At 40.3% G+C, this 14,711-nt stretch overlaps 1 protein-coding gene across 3 annotated transcripts in view; it reads right to left on the bottom strand.

Moving 5' to 3' along the window:
• The window catches only part of elmo1 (engulfment and cell motility 1 (ced-12 homolog, C. elegans)), a 108,839-nt gene that overhangs the window by 47,446 nt on the left and 46,682 nt on the right, over positions 1–14,711 (bottom strand). For 2 of the 3 annotated variants that reach the window (XM_044335454.1, XM_044335455.1), the window contains exons 3-14: positions 13,026–13,066; positions 12,704–12,776; positions 12,552–12,602; positions 12,254–12,423; positions 8,795–8,830; positions 6,936–7,035; positions 5,879–6,030; positions 5,586–5,664; positions 4,013–4,063; positions 3,360–3,482; positions 2,240–2,368; positions 32–136 (exon numbers count right to left, since the gene is read on the bottom strand). In XM_044335454.1, coding sequence (XP_044191389.1) covers positions 32–136; positions 2,240–2,368; positions 3,360–3,482; positions 4,013–4,063; positions 5,586–5,664; positions 5,879–6,030; positions 6,936–7,035; positions 8,795–8,830; positions 12,254–12,423; positions 12,552–12,602; positions 12,704–12,776; positions 13,026–13,066 — 1,110 coding nt within the window. The remainder of the gene's footprint in view (positions 1–31; positions 137–2,239; positions 2,369–3,359; positions 3,483–4,012; positions 4,064–5,585; positions 5,665–5,878; positions 6,031–6,935; positions 7,036–8,794; positions 8,831–12,253; positions 12,424–12,551; positions 12,603–12,703; positions 12,777–13,025; positions 13,067–14,711) is intronic. The other variant, XM_044335456.1, reaches the window with a different exon arrangement.

The following is a 14,711-nucleotide window of genomic DNA, read 5'->3' as shown; positions in this document are numbered from 1 at the left end:
TGTGTGTGTGTGTGTGCGTGTGTCTGCTTACCCTGATGTAGGCGTCCTGGTGGTGTCTGGCAAAGTACAACATGTTATCCAGAGCCAGCATGCCTGGAGGAATCTGGGTGAAATCCACAGCTGGATTCACATGGTTCTGAGAGACAGAAGAGCAGGAGGTAACGTACTTAAACACACATTACCAAATCTCTTTTTTAAATATATGAATCCATATAAATCCAATGAGCATATTCTTTTTCCCAGCACACACGTTGTCATAAACTGTATACCAAAACATGCTTTATGTGAATGATCATTTTGTTCATACTATGACTTGAATATCAACTTGCAGTGGCTTGATATTATCTTGGAACAGATAATAATAGATAGAAAATAAGATATATTATTTATAGAGTGCTTTTCAAAGTACTCAAATATGTTTTACATAGAAGAAAAAAATCTATGTATAAAACAAGCAAGAGAACACACTAAAAGTACAAGTTTAAGTATAAGATAAGCAACAAAGTTTTGGGGAAAAAATGATTAGATATTGTTTATTCAAAATTAAACACTCAATCAATTCTGATCAAAGCACATCCACACAGTTCTGATGAAGATTTGCTTTTGACAGTGGCCTGGCATCTGAAGCAGATAACCTTGAAACTGTCATCAGATTTTGATCGCTGAATTCTGATTGGTACACAGAAGTATGCTCAGGTTTACTGTGATGGACTATATATCTCTGCAAGTTGATTTATTTTCTAAATTCAGTAGAAAAACTGGTGCTTGTCTGGAGGGAACAGCAGGGAGTCAGACGAAGAACTCACTGTGTGCTTTGCAAAATGGTCGTCAATAATGTGAACAATTTTTAGTTTGGCCTTTGCAGCAATAAGCCTTCCTCTCTAGCCTCTAGACTAACAGATCTCATAATATCTAAATATAATATAATATTAACATATTATACCAAATACCATTTTAATATAATATATTATGCTAATAGATACTGTCTGGGCTGTCATGGTCTCTCACATTTAATTCCTCACAGATACTGAAGAAAATTCAGTCGACTAATGATTAAATCCAGGATACACATGCAAACACATCACTCTGAAGACATGAGTTGACAGTATGTTGAAGGTGGAAGATGACGGAGGACAATGAGATCTGGCTCATCAGTTTTGTAATTCTTCCTGGCAGGAAGCAGACTTATAGGCTTTATAAAAACATACAGGCACCTGCATATCTTAAACGATACCCTCATTTGGACACATATGCAACAATCCCCATTTTAAACTAGAAATACCTGTATGCCTCTTCCAACCAGTCAAGTTGCAAATTACATTCATGTCTGTCCAGATTCATAAGATTGACCTTTGACCCTTGACCACCAAATTCTAATCAGTTCATCCTTGAGTGCAAGTGGACATTGGTGCCAGATGTACTGAAATTCCCTAAAGGCATTCCTGAGACATCGCGTTCATGAGAATGGACAGCGGACAACCCTAAAACATAATGTCTCCAGCCACGGCTGTTACTGGCGCAGAAGCATAAAAACCTGACGCCATTATAACACAAACAATTGATCTCAGCAGGTCTATCTAGAGAATTATGGCCTGTGTATATGAATACAGTATGTTTGTGTGTCTGTAAGCTGTCTAGCGTGGTAAACAGACTAAAGATTTTGGGGTGGGTTTTCTCCACACTAGTGGAGACAAGGCCGTCTAACTGGCCTTATCTTTACAGAGCACACTGCAGTGGGAGTGTGGAGGGGAAGAGTCATGGAGCAGCTCTGGGCTTACGACAAGCCACAGTGGGTTTAGTTCAAGTTCTTATACTATAGTTAGACTACTGCATATTGCACAAAGTCACACACCCACTCACACACATATGGTAGAAGTAAACAGAGAAATATCATAGAGTGAATGTGAGTGAGAAAAGATGAAAAAGCCTTGGGAAGAAACACAGTATAATAAGATAGGTAAAAGAAAGATAGAGTGAAAACATGCACAGAGAAAAACACACTTTCACACAACCAATCTCTCCTGGCATGCCCAGACAGATACACACTCTAATCTGCAAATTTTGAAGTGGAGGACAATCATTTCCAATTATCAGCCATCCCTTGTGGAGACACTGGCGCATACTTTCTTTTCTGGTTTCAGTGGTGAGGTGTGTGTGTGTGTGGTGTTGAGCCAGAGAATGTCATCAGAAAATGAAAGGATTTATGAGGCATTCTTAAAAATAAAAAAAAAAGCCTTACAATGAAGCCGAGCTTCTTGTAGTCACGGGTGTACATGGACTTGCGTTTTTCGATGCTGCCGCTGTTGTTGGGCTCGCTCTCCACATCGAAGGCAATTCTTCGCAGCTCAAAGATGATGTCCCTCTGAGCCTGCACATGCAGAGAAGAATATTAAAGTGCTGCTCATAAATCCATCTGTCCGTCCCTCCGTTCACCATTTCATAATTTAAGAATGCTCTTTGCCTCATCTCCGCTGTCTGGGGTCTTGTGGTGCCCAAGGCAATTTGGCCAACAGCCACACTTCCCACTGTTTTTATTACCTACAATAACTGGTTTCTGAAACCCGGCCGGATCAGGCCAAAACTTCCCACATGCTGCAGAATGAAAGATTAATGACTGTTTACATCTTGCAGCTGTGGCATGCTCTGCTGTCCTGGTAGGGGATCCCTCTGTGACATGTACCTCTCTTTTTTCCTGACATGGTTTACAGGGGATTTTTATCTGTGCATCTGGAGGGTCTGAGGTTGTGTATTGTAAGCCATGCTATGTTCAGACTTCTTATTATTCTGTCTTGCACACCTCTCATTTTAACTGATAAGTTTGGTTATATTCTATATTTGTGTTACTGTCAACAAATCCCATAAAAAGACCAAAGGCAACACAAATTGATCCTACTAACAAGTATTATTTGTGTATTCAAAGCCTGATATTGTTTATTTCTCAGCGTCATAAAGCTCCATTGTTGTCAAAAAACTACTAAAAACATATTAATGAGCCACAATGTTGCACCATGACATGTTATTTCATTATAATAAAAATGGGCTTTGTGTTGCGTTGTGTTTGTTGTGAGTCAATCCCTCATGCTGCTGAAAATAGTCCCAAACAAATACACAGTTTACTCCTGTTTGAGCAATGCTTCCTAAAACTACTGTGCCCAGCTGTTTACAGAATATCACTAATCCTTCTCTAAAAATGAAAGTATACATTCATGACCCATTTTTAAAGATTAACATTTTCAGGAATAAACAGGCTTGGAACTGAGTGCCACAGAAAGGCTGGGGAAATTGGAAAGTATTGAGAGACCGACTAACCACCTTTTCATTTGTCAGTTATTTGTGCCTGCATCAATCCCAGTCCTCACCTGGTCCTGGGGATCCATCTTGGTCATCATGCGGTCCTCCAGCAGGTTGAAGGTGAGCACCTGCAGCACGTACAGCTGGTGAGCCATCTCGTCGTTGATGGGTGTGGGGCTCCGGATGACGTTCTACATGGCGTGAATGACAAAAAGAGGAGAAAGAGAGAGGGGAGCGGAGGGAGGAAGGAAGGATGGGTAGAAGAGCAGGGAAGAGAAAGACAGAGAGGAGGGAGGTGTTAGATTTGCAAAGACGAGGTGAAGGAGAGAGGACGGGTTTGAGGTCAGAAAGGCGAGACATGGATTTTGGAGGAAGACGGTAACCGATAACAAAAGGAGAATAAGAGGATTTGGAAGTGAATGACGAGGATTAGACGGCACAAGTCAGATGAGGGAACGGGAGAAGGAGAAATGAGATTTAACACAAGGGAGAGGATGAAAGAGAAAAGGGGAACAGGTGTGAGAAAGTGAGTACAGTAGATAATAACCAGCGGGGTGAGACCGAGGCAGAGGTGGCAGGTGTCATTTTCCATTCTGATATCACACTGGTGCAGAGGCATAAACCTGAACAGAGATAAAGAGACACAGACAGACATAGAAAGAGACAGACAGACAGAGAGAGACAGGGAAGGTACACCTGAGAAGGGCACAGTTAGACTTACACTGAGAATGATGGAGCGCAGCTGTTTCTGGGCAAGAATATGGGCCATCTCCTAGAGAGGGAGAAACAAAAGGAGGGAGAAGTAGAGATAGAGAGAAAGGGAGAATTTAGGGAGAGCAGAGAGAGAGAGTGAGAGGGGTAAAGATCAGACAAAACAATATACCAACAAAAAAAAAAAAACAACATTTCTTAGGGTTCTCTATGTTGAATTGAAAAATGAATGCGGGCAAAATAAAAAAGAAAAAAAAAAACTGCCATGGCACACTGCAAAGTATGCAGTGATAGGCCATGAAAAACATAAGGAAGCCATCCCAAAATAGAACTTAAATCTTAAAAAGGGATAGTTAATGCACTAAACTAATTTCTTCTACAGTGCAAACTACAAAGTGTGCTAATCAAGGGTGCACTTACTGTCAGGGGACAATTTAGGATGTCCACAATGTGCTCATCAAACTACCATATCGTGTGCAGTGAGGAAACAAAGTCAGAAACAGAGACACAGAGAGGGTGAGTGAGTGAATGTGGGAAAAGAAAAAAAAAAAAAGTCTGAGAGGAGGTTTAAAAAAAAAACAAACATTTTCTGTCAGTGGCGCAGCTTGCGGAGGGAGAGGAGGGAGGCAACGGACTCAGCAGAATGGTGAGAGACTGGGGGATCATAATAATAGCTTTACTGACGGTTGAGTCCAGGCACACGCACGCACACCTGTGCTTGAAGACACACACATCGCAACTACTGTGAACTAAAACAGTGCCATTAACCTCTTCCATGCTTTACAATGTATCATCCGTGACATGAACAGGTGCTGCCTCTCTGCAGATATAAAACGGGCTGCAGTAAACTTATATTACCACACATGTCTGCACCGCAGCAAAAGTAGAATTGTTCACTTATCACCTAAAACAATCCAATAAAGTTAGAATTGCTTCCAACCAACCACATTGACCTGGTTTGAGCAGACCCCCACATGTCAAATTGTCAAAATCTACTTATTTAGCCTTAGTCAATGAAGCGCTTCAACAACTTGAGTGTGATACAATTTATATGCAGTAGTGTTGTGAAGCTTATTTCTGCATAGAGTGTCTTCAACCCTGTATGCTGCATAGGAGGAAGCTGCGGGTTAGCATCATTCATTATTAATGTCAAAGTGTATCGCTGGACCCTATGGTGCTGATGCAAGGGATCATGTGGTTAGCTACGGGGCAAAAGCGTGACATAGGTGAGGGAGCAAGACAGAGAGAGAGAGAGAGAGAGAGAAAGATGAGTGTATAGTTGAGCAAAAATGTCGCTTCTGCTGAGGGGAATGGAAAGAAAGATGAGTAGGGAATGAGGGGGTTTGTCAGGACTCACTTATGTCACTATTTCCATTATACATTTTACTGTTATACTTGACTGTCAATGCATTATAGACATTGAAAATTCTTAAACACTAAAATACACACTCACTAGGTATGATTTTACAGTACAAAAATGATGTTGTGATAATGTAAATGTACCACGTAATGCCCAGTGCATCATGAAATATATATGCAGTGCAGCATGTTTGTGTTGTGTGTGCATACTGCAGCAGCCTCACCTGTCTCTTCTCCTCAGGAGCTTTGAGGAAGAGAGCGTTGATGACAGCAATAGTGTAGGTCTGAATGTCTTGGTCAGTCCTGGAATTGTAAAATAGCACAAACAGAAATACCGAATATAAAAAGTAGCAGTTAATTATCGCTGCTCATGTGGGTTCAAATGCATTTTTCACTGTGCAGGAGACACTGATGCTTTCAGAAATAAATCAACATAATGTATGTTCACACATACACACACACACACACACACACACACACACACACACACACACACATTACTGGTTCATCCACTCACCCCTGAAGATGCGGGATGAGCTGTCCGATCGTGATCTCTTGCGCCACCTTGTGGTAAAGATCCTGACTGTTGAGCACCATGGACTCCAGGATGGCCAGGGACCGCTGCAGCACTGCTGTGTCCATGGCTGACTTGTTCACATAGCTGGCAATCTGCATAAAAGAAAGAGGAGGAGAAATGAGGGCATCTGTGCAAAACACTAAATTTATCACATGTTCTGCTTTAGTGACACATAGATACTGGAGTAAGATAAGAGGAGACTTTTTTGATCCCCAGAGGAGAAATTCACATTACAGCAGTACGAGAGGAGGTAAAAAAATAGGTAGGAAACAGATACAGGACTGTTTAAATTAATCAACACAACAAAATACATTATATTTGCATTAAAACACTTATACATGATTGGTGCATTGTGCCAATAACTGTGCAAATATACTGTAAATGTGCAGAAGTAATGAGTCTATACAAATATGTGCTTGTACTTAAGTTGTGACATTTTCTATGTACAGTATCAGCTAATTATGTGTCAAAAGGAAGATCTACAAATATATATGTTCTAAAATCTAGGGTGCAAACTGAACATGGATAAATGTACCAAGCTGTGATGATTTATTTGTTTTGCATGACACATGTTTTTCTGTAGGTATCATAAATGCAAGAGATATTTAAAGCTGAGGAATGTCACACCAATAACATACTTTCACATCTTGTCATGTAACCTGACCAGTTATCTTTTAAGAGTAATTCCTGATTTGATAAACATTGATACACGATTACATTCTCTCCTCACAATCGTTTGCAAGAAGCTAACTGCATATTATTCAAAAGACTTTGCTAAACTAAAATCATCATCATCAATTTTGAGGAATTAAGAAATGCTACTGGTTAGCTAAATGACTGTTTCAGAACTTCCAACCTTGCATTTGTCACAGAGGCCATCATAATCATAATGTGACTGTTAAATGAAAACTTTTCCAGCTAATATTCAGTACAGTATGACAGCAGCATTATGAATACAAGTCTCAGCCCTGTTAAATGAGGCGTTTGCTTGGCTGACCTTCTTGATGAAGGCCACAGAGAAAGTGTCCCAGGAGACAATGCCGTGATCCATCAGCTCCACGAAGGCCGTAAGAGTGAAGGACAGCAAGTCGCCAAAACTACAAGACAACACACACACACAGAGACACACAGACCATAGGAAACCTCTCTAGCAGATGGCTTGGAGCAGTGTATGGCTGCAAAGCCCAGATGGCTTGGAACATAAAGAGGAATGAGCAGTCAGCAGAGACAGAGAGAGAGGTGGCGGAGAGGAGGAGAGGGGACAGAGGAACATAAGTTCAATGCTGCAACCAGGTTTGCTGGAGTAAAGACATAAAAACAGAGACAAGAAGAGAGAGAGAGAGAGAAATGGGGAAGAGGTTTGCGATGCCGTGCAGACAGACTGGCCTTTAAGAAACAGCGGGGGCCGTCACAAGGCCAGCAGGAGCTGGGCAGCACAATGCGGTAGTCAATCAGGACCAAAGAGCTACATCATAGAGTGAAGTCATGCAGTTACACAAATATCAGGAAAAATAAATCACTCTGCGAGAGTCACGGGAGGCCAAAGCAAGGAACAGCTGTTATATCCAAGACATACTGTTGCTGGCAGCACTTAATGAGAAATAATTTATGTGTCATAATCAAAGACAAAAAAGTTTTAGCCAGCATATAAAAATACATTTTTTTTAAAAGTAATTTCTACTATCTTGGGTTACAAAACTGTTCAGTAAGCTTTAATGTTTTAGATGTTTTATGATTTAACCAATAAATTTAACAATACTGACCTCTACTGTTCAAATTATGCACTGCTCATACATCTTGCACTGAGGCTTTTGTACATGTTCATCTTGTATGCATCTTTTTTATATATCTCTCATGGTTTTACTGTCCTAGATAAGCTGTATCAAGGTGACATGAAAATGTAAAAACCCCAACTATAGAACTATAATCAAGACAAAATAGTTTCCAGCAAAAAAAAAAAAAAAAAATTGATCTAAACTGTATTAAGAAAAAACTAATGATGTGTTAATACAGTTTTTTGCACCTAATAACACATTTTATAGACAATTTGCAGAAATGGAAACCCTGTTTTGAACATGACAGAATGATATTCACCATCAAATACAGTAAAAGAAGACAAAAACGATTGGAGAAATAGCATCATGGGTCAGTGTTGCTGCATGGTAGGTGATTAGTGAACAGTCAAATGGACAATTAGTAACCCACAGCTGAAGGATGAAGAGGCTTTTGCAGATGGCACTGGGCATTTAGATGACATACTGCAGTTAACTACTCAACTCTACATGATATCGTAGGATACTGAGAATAGTGAGAAATAGAGAGATAGAAAACCTTGTTGATGAATGATGTTCCTGTGGTTATTGGCTAATAATGCTGAATAGAGAGTGAAGTTGTGAGGAAATGTCCTTTAGCTGAATAGGTACAGAAAATGCCTTCACCCTGAGCAGCGCCGTTTTGTCAAGAGCACCAAGATTTAATTCAGGAGTAAGCAACAACTTGTACAAGAAGTAATGACACATTTACCTGTGATAAATCTTGAATTGCAAAAACAGCAATTCATTTGTTTGAACACATTTGTTTTAGTAGATTTTTAGAACTAAATCTTGGTCTTCTTTCAGTTTGCGGATCGAAGAATTTATTTGATTTTGTTGCCCAAAACCACATGCAAAAAAAAAAAAAAAAATAGTGCGACACTGATTTCAAAATGGAAGCCTGAAAGAGGCTGTGTTATACATGTATAAAATTTCCCATAAGGCACTGGGGCCGGAGTCTTAATCATGCAGACTCGGCCAGCAGGTTAAGAAGAGCACAGAGCCAATGACGTTACCCGGCCGGGGGGAAAGGGGAGGGGCTTACCAGGGCTTCATAATCTTCTGTAGTTTCTGATACCGCCTGCAAAGATTTGAGAAACTTTGGTGTCAAAGGTGGGAAACAAACAACGACACCTTTTAGTCTGAGCTAGCACAGAGCAGGGAACAACAAACATGATAATCTGACCAGGACTTAATGTGTAGACATTCCTGAAAGAGAGACCAGAGCCCAAGCAAATCCAACCTATTAGACATCATAAAAAATATTTTTTGTTGTATAAATTCAGACACAAGCAAAGTGAAATTACATATTTCATTCAGCACAAACTTTCATGGTATATGATGTACACTTTGAACCAGTAAGCCTACTAATACCTTGAAAGCATGCCAAGCAGAAAGAGTTGAAAAGCAGTTTGCTGCAACTTTACTTTTACACAGAAAGCTTAGGTAAGAATGACAATGTACAGGAATCAAACATTTTTATCCAACAAGAAAAAGATTAGCAAATCTAATATTTTCACACCTCGAAAAATGTCTTGAGTGACATGTGCAGGAGGGGAAAAAATCCTTCACTGTTAATTTATGATAGTGTCAGTCATGCTGTGAAACCTATTACCGATCATACGTATTATGACCGGATTACTGTAACAATGAAGTTCAACCCAAATAACAAAAAAATGCATATTTTTTCCATCAACAGCAGCAATGTGTCTTCCAGGAAACAATGTTTTAGTCTGTGTAGTCCACGGACCTCATTGTCAAGGAAAACTGACAATTATCCAGAGTAAAGAGGACACTGTCTGGAAAAATGTGTTTTCAAAACTGTAAACCCAACAGACAAAAGTTAATGCACCTCCACTGTATTGTAATGGAGGCACAAATCTCTGAGACTGATATGGATTGATGGACAAATAAAACCAAAACTATTTGCATGGCTAAAACCCAGTAAAGGTAAGTCAGAAAAACTTATTTTTTTTTTATTTTATTTGGGTGAATGACCCACTTCAAACAATATTCTAGAAACTTGTCCCCTTTCTTTTTGAAAGAAAAACCTCTAAATAATCTATTTGAAGTTGCACTCTACATTCTGAGCAGCGACTGTATAAGAACAACAAACAGGTGCTCTACGCTTCAGCCAGTAGAGGGCAGTATCTGCCTTTGACTTTCAGCGCTTGCGTGGGCAACAACCGCAGCAGCCAGCCAGCTAATTTCCACATGAACACTACAACATCTCTGGCAGAAGCATTAGATCACAGCACCGCTCTATCCTCAAGAGTCTCCAGGGCTGATCCTCTTGAATAATTACAGTACACCAAATTGGCTGTCAGGCGCACTAATGAGTGTGTGTGTTTATGTGTGTTTCAGACACTGATACCTATCTGCGTGTCTGTTTCATAAGCTCCTTATGTTGTGATAATATGCAGCAGAACCACTTGCTCTGTCTCGCTTACCCTCTCTCTTACACACACGCACACACATATACGGAGGCCACTTTAAATATGAATAACTGATGGTAATTTACATAAAAACATATTTAATGAAAGAGCCAGGGGCAGAGTGGAGTCAACATCAGTACCACTGGCTCCTTGCAGTAGATCAAACAGGGTTAAAATATTTGATAATTTGAACATTATATGCAAAAAAGGAAAAGAGGCTTCAATGATTTCCTGTCAAGTAGTAAAAGTGTGTATAAATGCTAGAGGGGCTGCTGTCTCATACCCAGAAATAGGAGATCATTAAGTGGTTTCTGCTAAGGAGCGCACATTAAATATCTGACCGGAATTTGAACCTTTATTTTTCAAATAATACAGTGAATTTAGCTCTGTGGATCAGGAGATAAAGATTTGTGTGTGTTTGTGTCTGGTACAAAAGTGTTTTGAGCTATTAAGGGTTTCTATTGTGCTGTAGCAAGATCACATTTGACCTTGTTTGAGTGTGCGTTTACAACACAAGTGCCGACAGGCAGCGACTTCTTATGCAAGCAAACAATTCTTCCATCTATCTTTTCTCTCCCTAGGATGAAAAAGGGATGAATAATGAGAACTGCGTGAGGCAGAAAACGAGTGCGTCTCGGACGGCTGGCTGCTGCTGCCCTCCCTGCCGGGTTGCACCGTATGTGTGCACGTTTGCACTCCCACAGTAATTCTCCTGCGGGTTTCGACTCTGGCTGGCGCCTTGCTCTCACACAGTATGCCACAGACACACAGACACACACACACACACACTTCCCCCTGGCATCACGACTGAGAAATTCCACCTCAGCGAAAAATGTCCTCGCTTTAACCTTCAGTTGAGACGGTCTCTAGGGCCCTCCAGCCCCAACACACGCACACACACACACACACACACACAGAAGATGAAAAAGAGCCCCGGGGCATGTACTGTTCATGCTACCTCTTCTCTTTTCAGCAGTAACACATCTGGACGACACCTTTAGTCCATAACCATCACAGTCAGAGTCAAGTATGGTGTAGCTGTGGAGCCAACGCACATACTATAACATCACATTCCTGTAGGCTCTGACGGAGATGTATATCTCTTCAAAAATTTAACGATGCATCTTGGGTATGTTAACCACAGAGATATTCATGTGTACAGAGAACTATGACTGACCAAGTTGGGCTGTTTGTTTCTTCTCCGATGCAGGAAGGTATTGTTGATAGTGAAGACAACATTCAAGCAAGTTTAAGAAACGTTCAATAATATTCTTTTCAGAACGCACATTTTTTTTGTGGTCTAACAAAAAACACCTATTTTCACTGCAAACCCTTTGTGTGCTGCACAATTATTACTCTATTATCATTTTTAATGACAAAATGTATGCATTACTTTAGCCATTACTCATTACAGGGCGGCATTTTTCTTTTCCGTAGTTTGAACAGGACAAACTTTTCCCTTTGTCATTTAGTATCACAAAGTGAATTAAAGAATGTAAACAGAATTAAATCAAGTACTTTGCTAGCTTTGGACCAATCAGATTGCACAGTGCAACTTCAAAGACCTCCTGGAGTCAAATATGTGTAGATGGGATACACTTAGAGTTCCACCTGATCACTTAGAGCTAGACATACATTATTTAACCCTGTAATGGACTTCAGTCAAGTCATAATGGATCGTTGTCACAAATCTCCGCTTGGTCACTTCAGACAAAGATATACTGCAGCTGCAAACTAAATATTTCCAATTAAACAGCAGTAAGGTTTTATTTGATTTCTGACTCACAAAAAAGATATGTCACTTCAACTTGGATCAGGCTTCGACACAAAGTTTTTGGAATGGATCAGACTGCTGAGTCAATGTCTAATATCAAACATTATGTGCTAAATATAATAGTAAACCACTAAAAATCTGTACACATATCCTTCCTATCTATGTCCAACCTGACACATTCATCACACAAAGAGGAATAATAAATTGTCTGCAGGGAGGAACACATTGCGGCAACAACAGAGGAAGTCTGGAACAACTACAGAGAGACGGACAGAGCAGCCAGTAATGGACTTACTCAGTCCCACTCTCCACCATCTGAGTGAGCAGGGAGATGCCATCCAGATTGATGAACTCCTGGGCGAAGGTGATGTCCCGCGAGGCGTTGGCCAGGTCCTTCAGAGCCTCCAGCTTGGCATCCATGCTGGACGACTGGATCCGCTCATGAAGCTGGACTGCTGTCTGGTACTGGAGGGGAAGAGGAGGAGGAGGACACATACATATAGAGATTAATAAAAATAAAACGTGCATCTGAAATGATTAAAAAGTATTTTCTTATGTGCCTATAAACCATTTTGCAGAGAACTGAAACTTACAGGAGAGGTGGTCAAGCGCAGGATTGAGCCGTTCTTAATGTCATTGCGGTTCTGAGGAGAATTACCACAGAGAAAGTACAAGTTAGTAGAGCACTTAAGGCGTATTTTTATCTTGGAAGCTGCTGCCTGGAATTACAAACGGATAACCAAACCTTTTCTGTGATGTAGAAATTGGTCGCGTCAGCAATCTGCAGAGCAAAGTTTTCATGGTTCCCCAAGGACCACCTAAATGCCATTAGGTGGAGAAAAAAACATTGCATAATTAGTATTAAAAGTGAAGAACAACTTCTGGAAAATACAGCTAATAGGATTCGAGTATGGGGATAGAGGGAGAAAATGAGAGAGAGGGTTTTTGCAAGAAGCCCTTGGAGAATTATTTTCAAATCCAAAGGCATTCATTTATGCACACACACACACACACACACACACACACACACACAGAGACACACACAAAAAAAGCAAATGCACACTTACCCCTCGCACACTTCTTTAATGATGGCTGAAAGAGGCTTTTTCTGTGGAGAAAGGCAAAAACTACATTTAGTCTACGGTTCAAGCTTGAGTTCCTAAAACAACTCAGTCAACTCAGAGAAGGCTGTAATTATTTTATATTGCAGGACTGGCACAATGAGAGGCTGTTCTTCAGGGGCCTGTTATTTACCCGACTGTCCGCGTGCTGATGTGGCATCACTGACCATCTCTGGTGCATCATTTCATGCATCATGATGTGAAACTTCTTCCATGTCAGCATCAGTGATATTCTGTTCCACAGCGGTAGTAAAAATGTACACCTACTCAAGTACTGCACTTACACTAAGTAGAAGTTAGAGGTACTTTACTTGAGCATTTCCACTGTGCTACTTTATACTTCTACTCGGATCTGTTTCAAAAGGAAAATATAGTTTCTGGCTCCATCACACTGATTTGGCAGTTACATTACAGAGATTAAGATTAGGATATTACATATAAAAGCTATAGTGCTTAAAAAAAAAAAAAGACTACTCACAGGTAGGGCTGGGTATTGTTTGAAAATTTTAAACATTGGTGCCAATATGATATTCATGTTTTGGTACCAACACCAAAACGTTTTTTTGCTACCTTATTTAGTGAAACCCTTCTGGCCATGTATTTTCTATTCTTAAAAAAATCAAAGAATATGTAGACATACTAAATATTAATGTCAACTTTTGATACTTGACAGTTTCTGATACTCTCAATCACAATGCTACACATTTCATACTCAAGAAGTATTATGATTCGACACCAAGTCTTACTGAACATAATAAATATTTGTTAAAATTTGCTTCAATTCAACCAGCTGCAACATTAAAATGCTGCCAGCATGTTTATACATCAATACTAATAATACAATATCCAAATAATATATATAAACAATAATATAATACTCTGAAACTGACCTTTATAAACAGAAAGTGCTTTAAAGATGGTTTGAGGTAGCATAATCTTTTCAAAACACACAATCACCAAAATCACACAACATGTTACGACCGTGCACACAAACATTCATACACGACAATTTAGTGAGCGTCAGTAAACAGTCCCAATATGCTTATAACTGTAAACGATCTGATTGTGCTGCTGCTTCTCTGAGGTTTAACCAAAGCAGTGAGAGAGGCTGCTTCAAATAATACGAGCTGCAGTGATGAAGATTTACAGAGAGAAGATAATGGTGGCAGGATGGTGGGCATATGTGACAGGGAGAGGGAGGCGGAGAGGCGACAGGAGAGGAGGATGGGCTGTTATGTGAACAACAGGGAGAACACAGAGGATAACAAAAAGTGAGAAAATAAGCAAACTGAAGAAGATGAAGGGAAAACAACAGCAAACACAGGAAGGGGGGGAGGTGGGAGTGGTTGTTGGACAGAGAGAAAGAGAGATGGGAGGAAAATGACGAGCTTGCAAAATTCATATGGGGGCGAGGGGGTTGGTGACAAATATAAGGAGTGTGAGTGTGTGTGCCAGTCAGTATTAATATTTGCACGCCGGCTGCTGTCACCCCGAGGCTGTATGTGTGTGTGTGTGTGTGTGTGTGTGTGTGTGTACTGTAGCCTGGCAGCATACTGTAAGTCCCTCACGTCCAAAAGTACAACATACTACAACAGGGTAATTATGGGTTTCAAAAGGACATTTTAGGACATT

Source organism: Thunnus albacares, chromosome 19, assembly GCF_914725855.1.
Source record: "Thunnus albacares chromosome 19, fThuAlb1.1, whole genome shotgun sequence".
Classification (NCBI taxonomy): Eukaryota; Metazoa; Chordata; class Actinopteri; order Scombriformes; family Scombridae; genus Thunnus; species Thunnus albacares.
The sequence above is the reverse complement of the archived record's forward strand: the minus strand, read 5'-3'. Positions and strand labels throughout refer to the sequence as shown.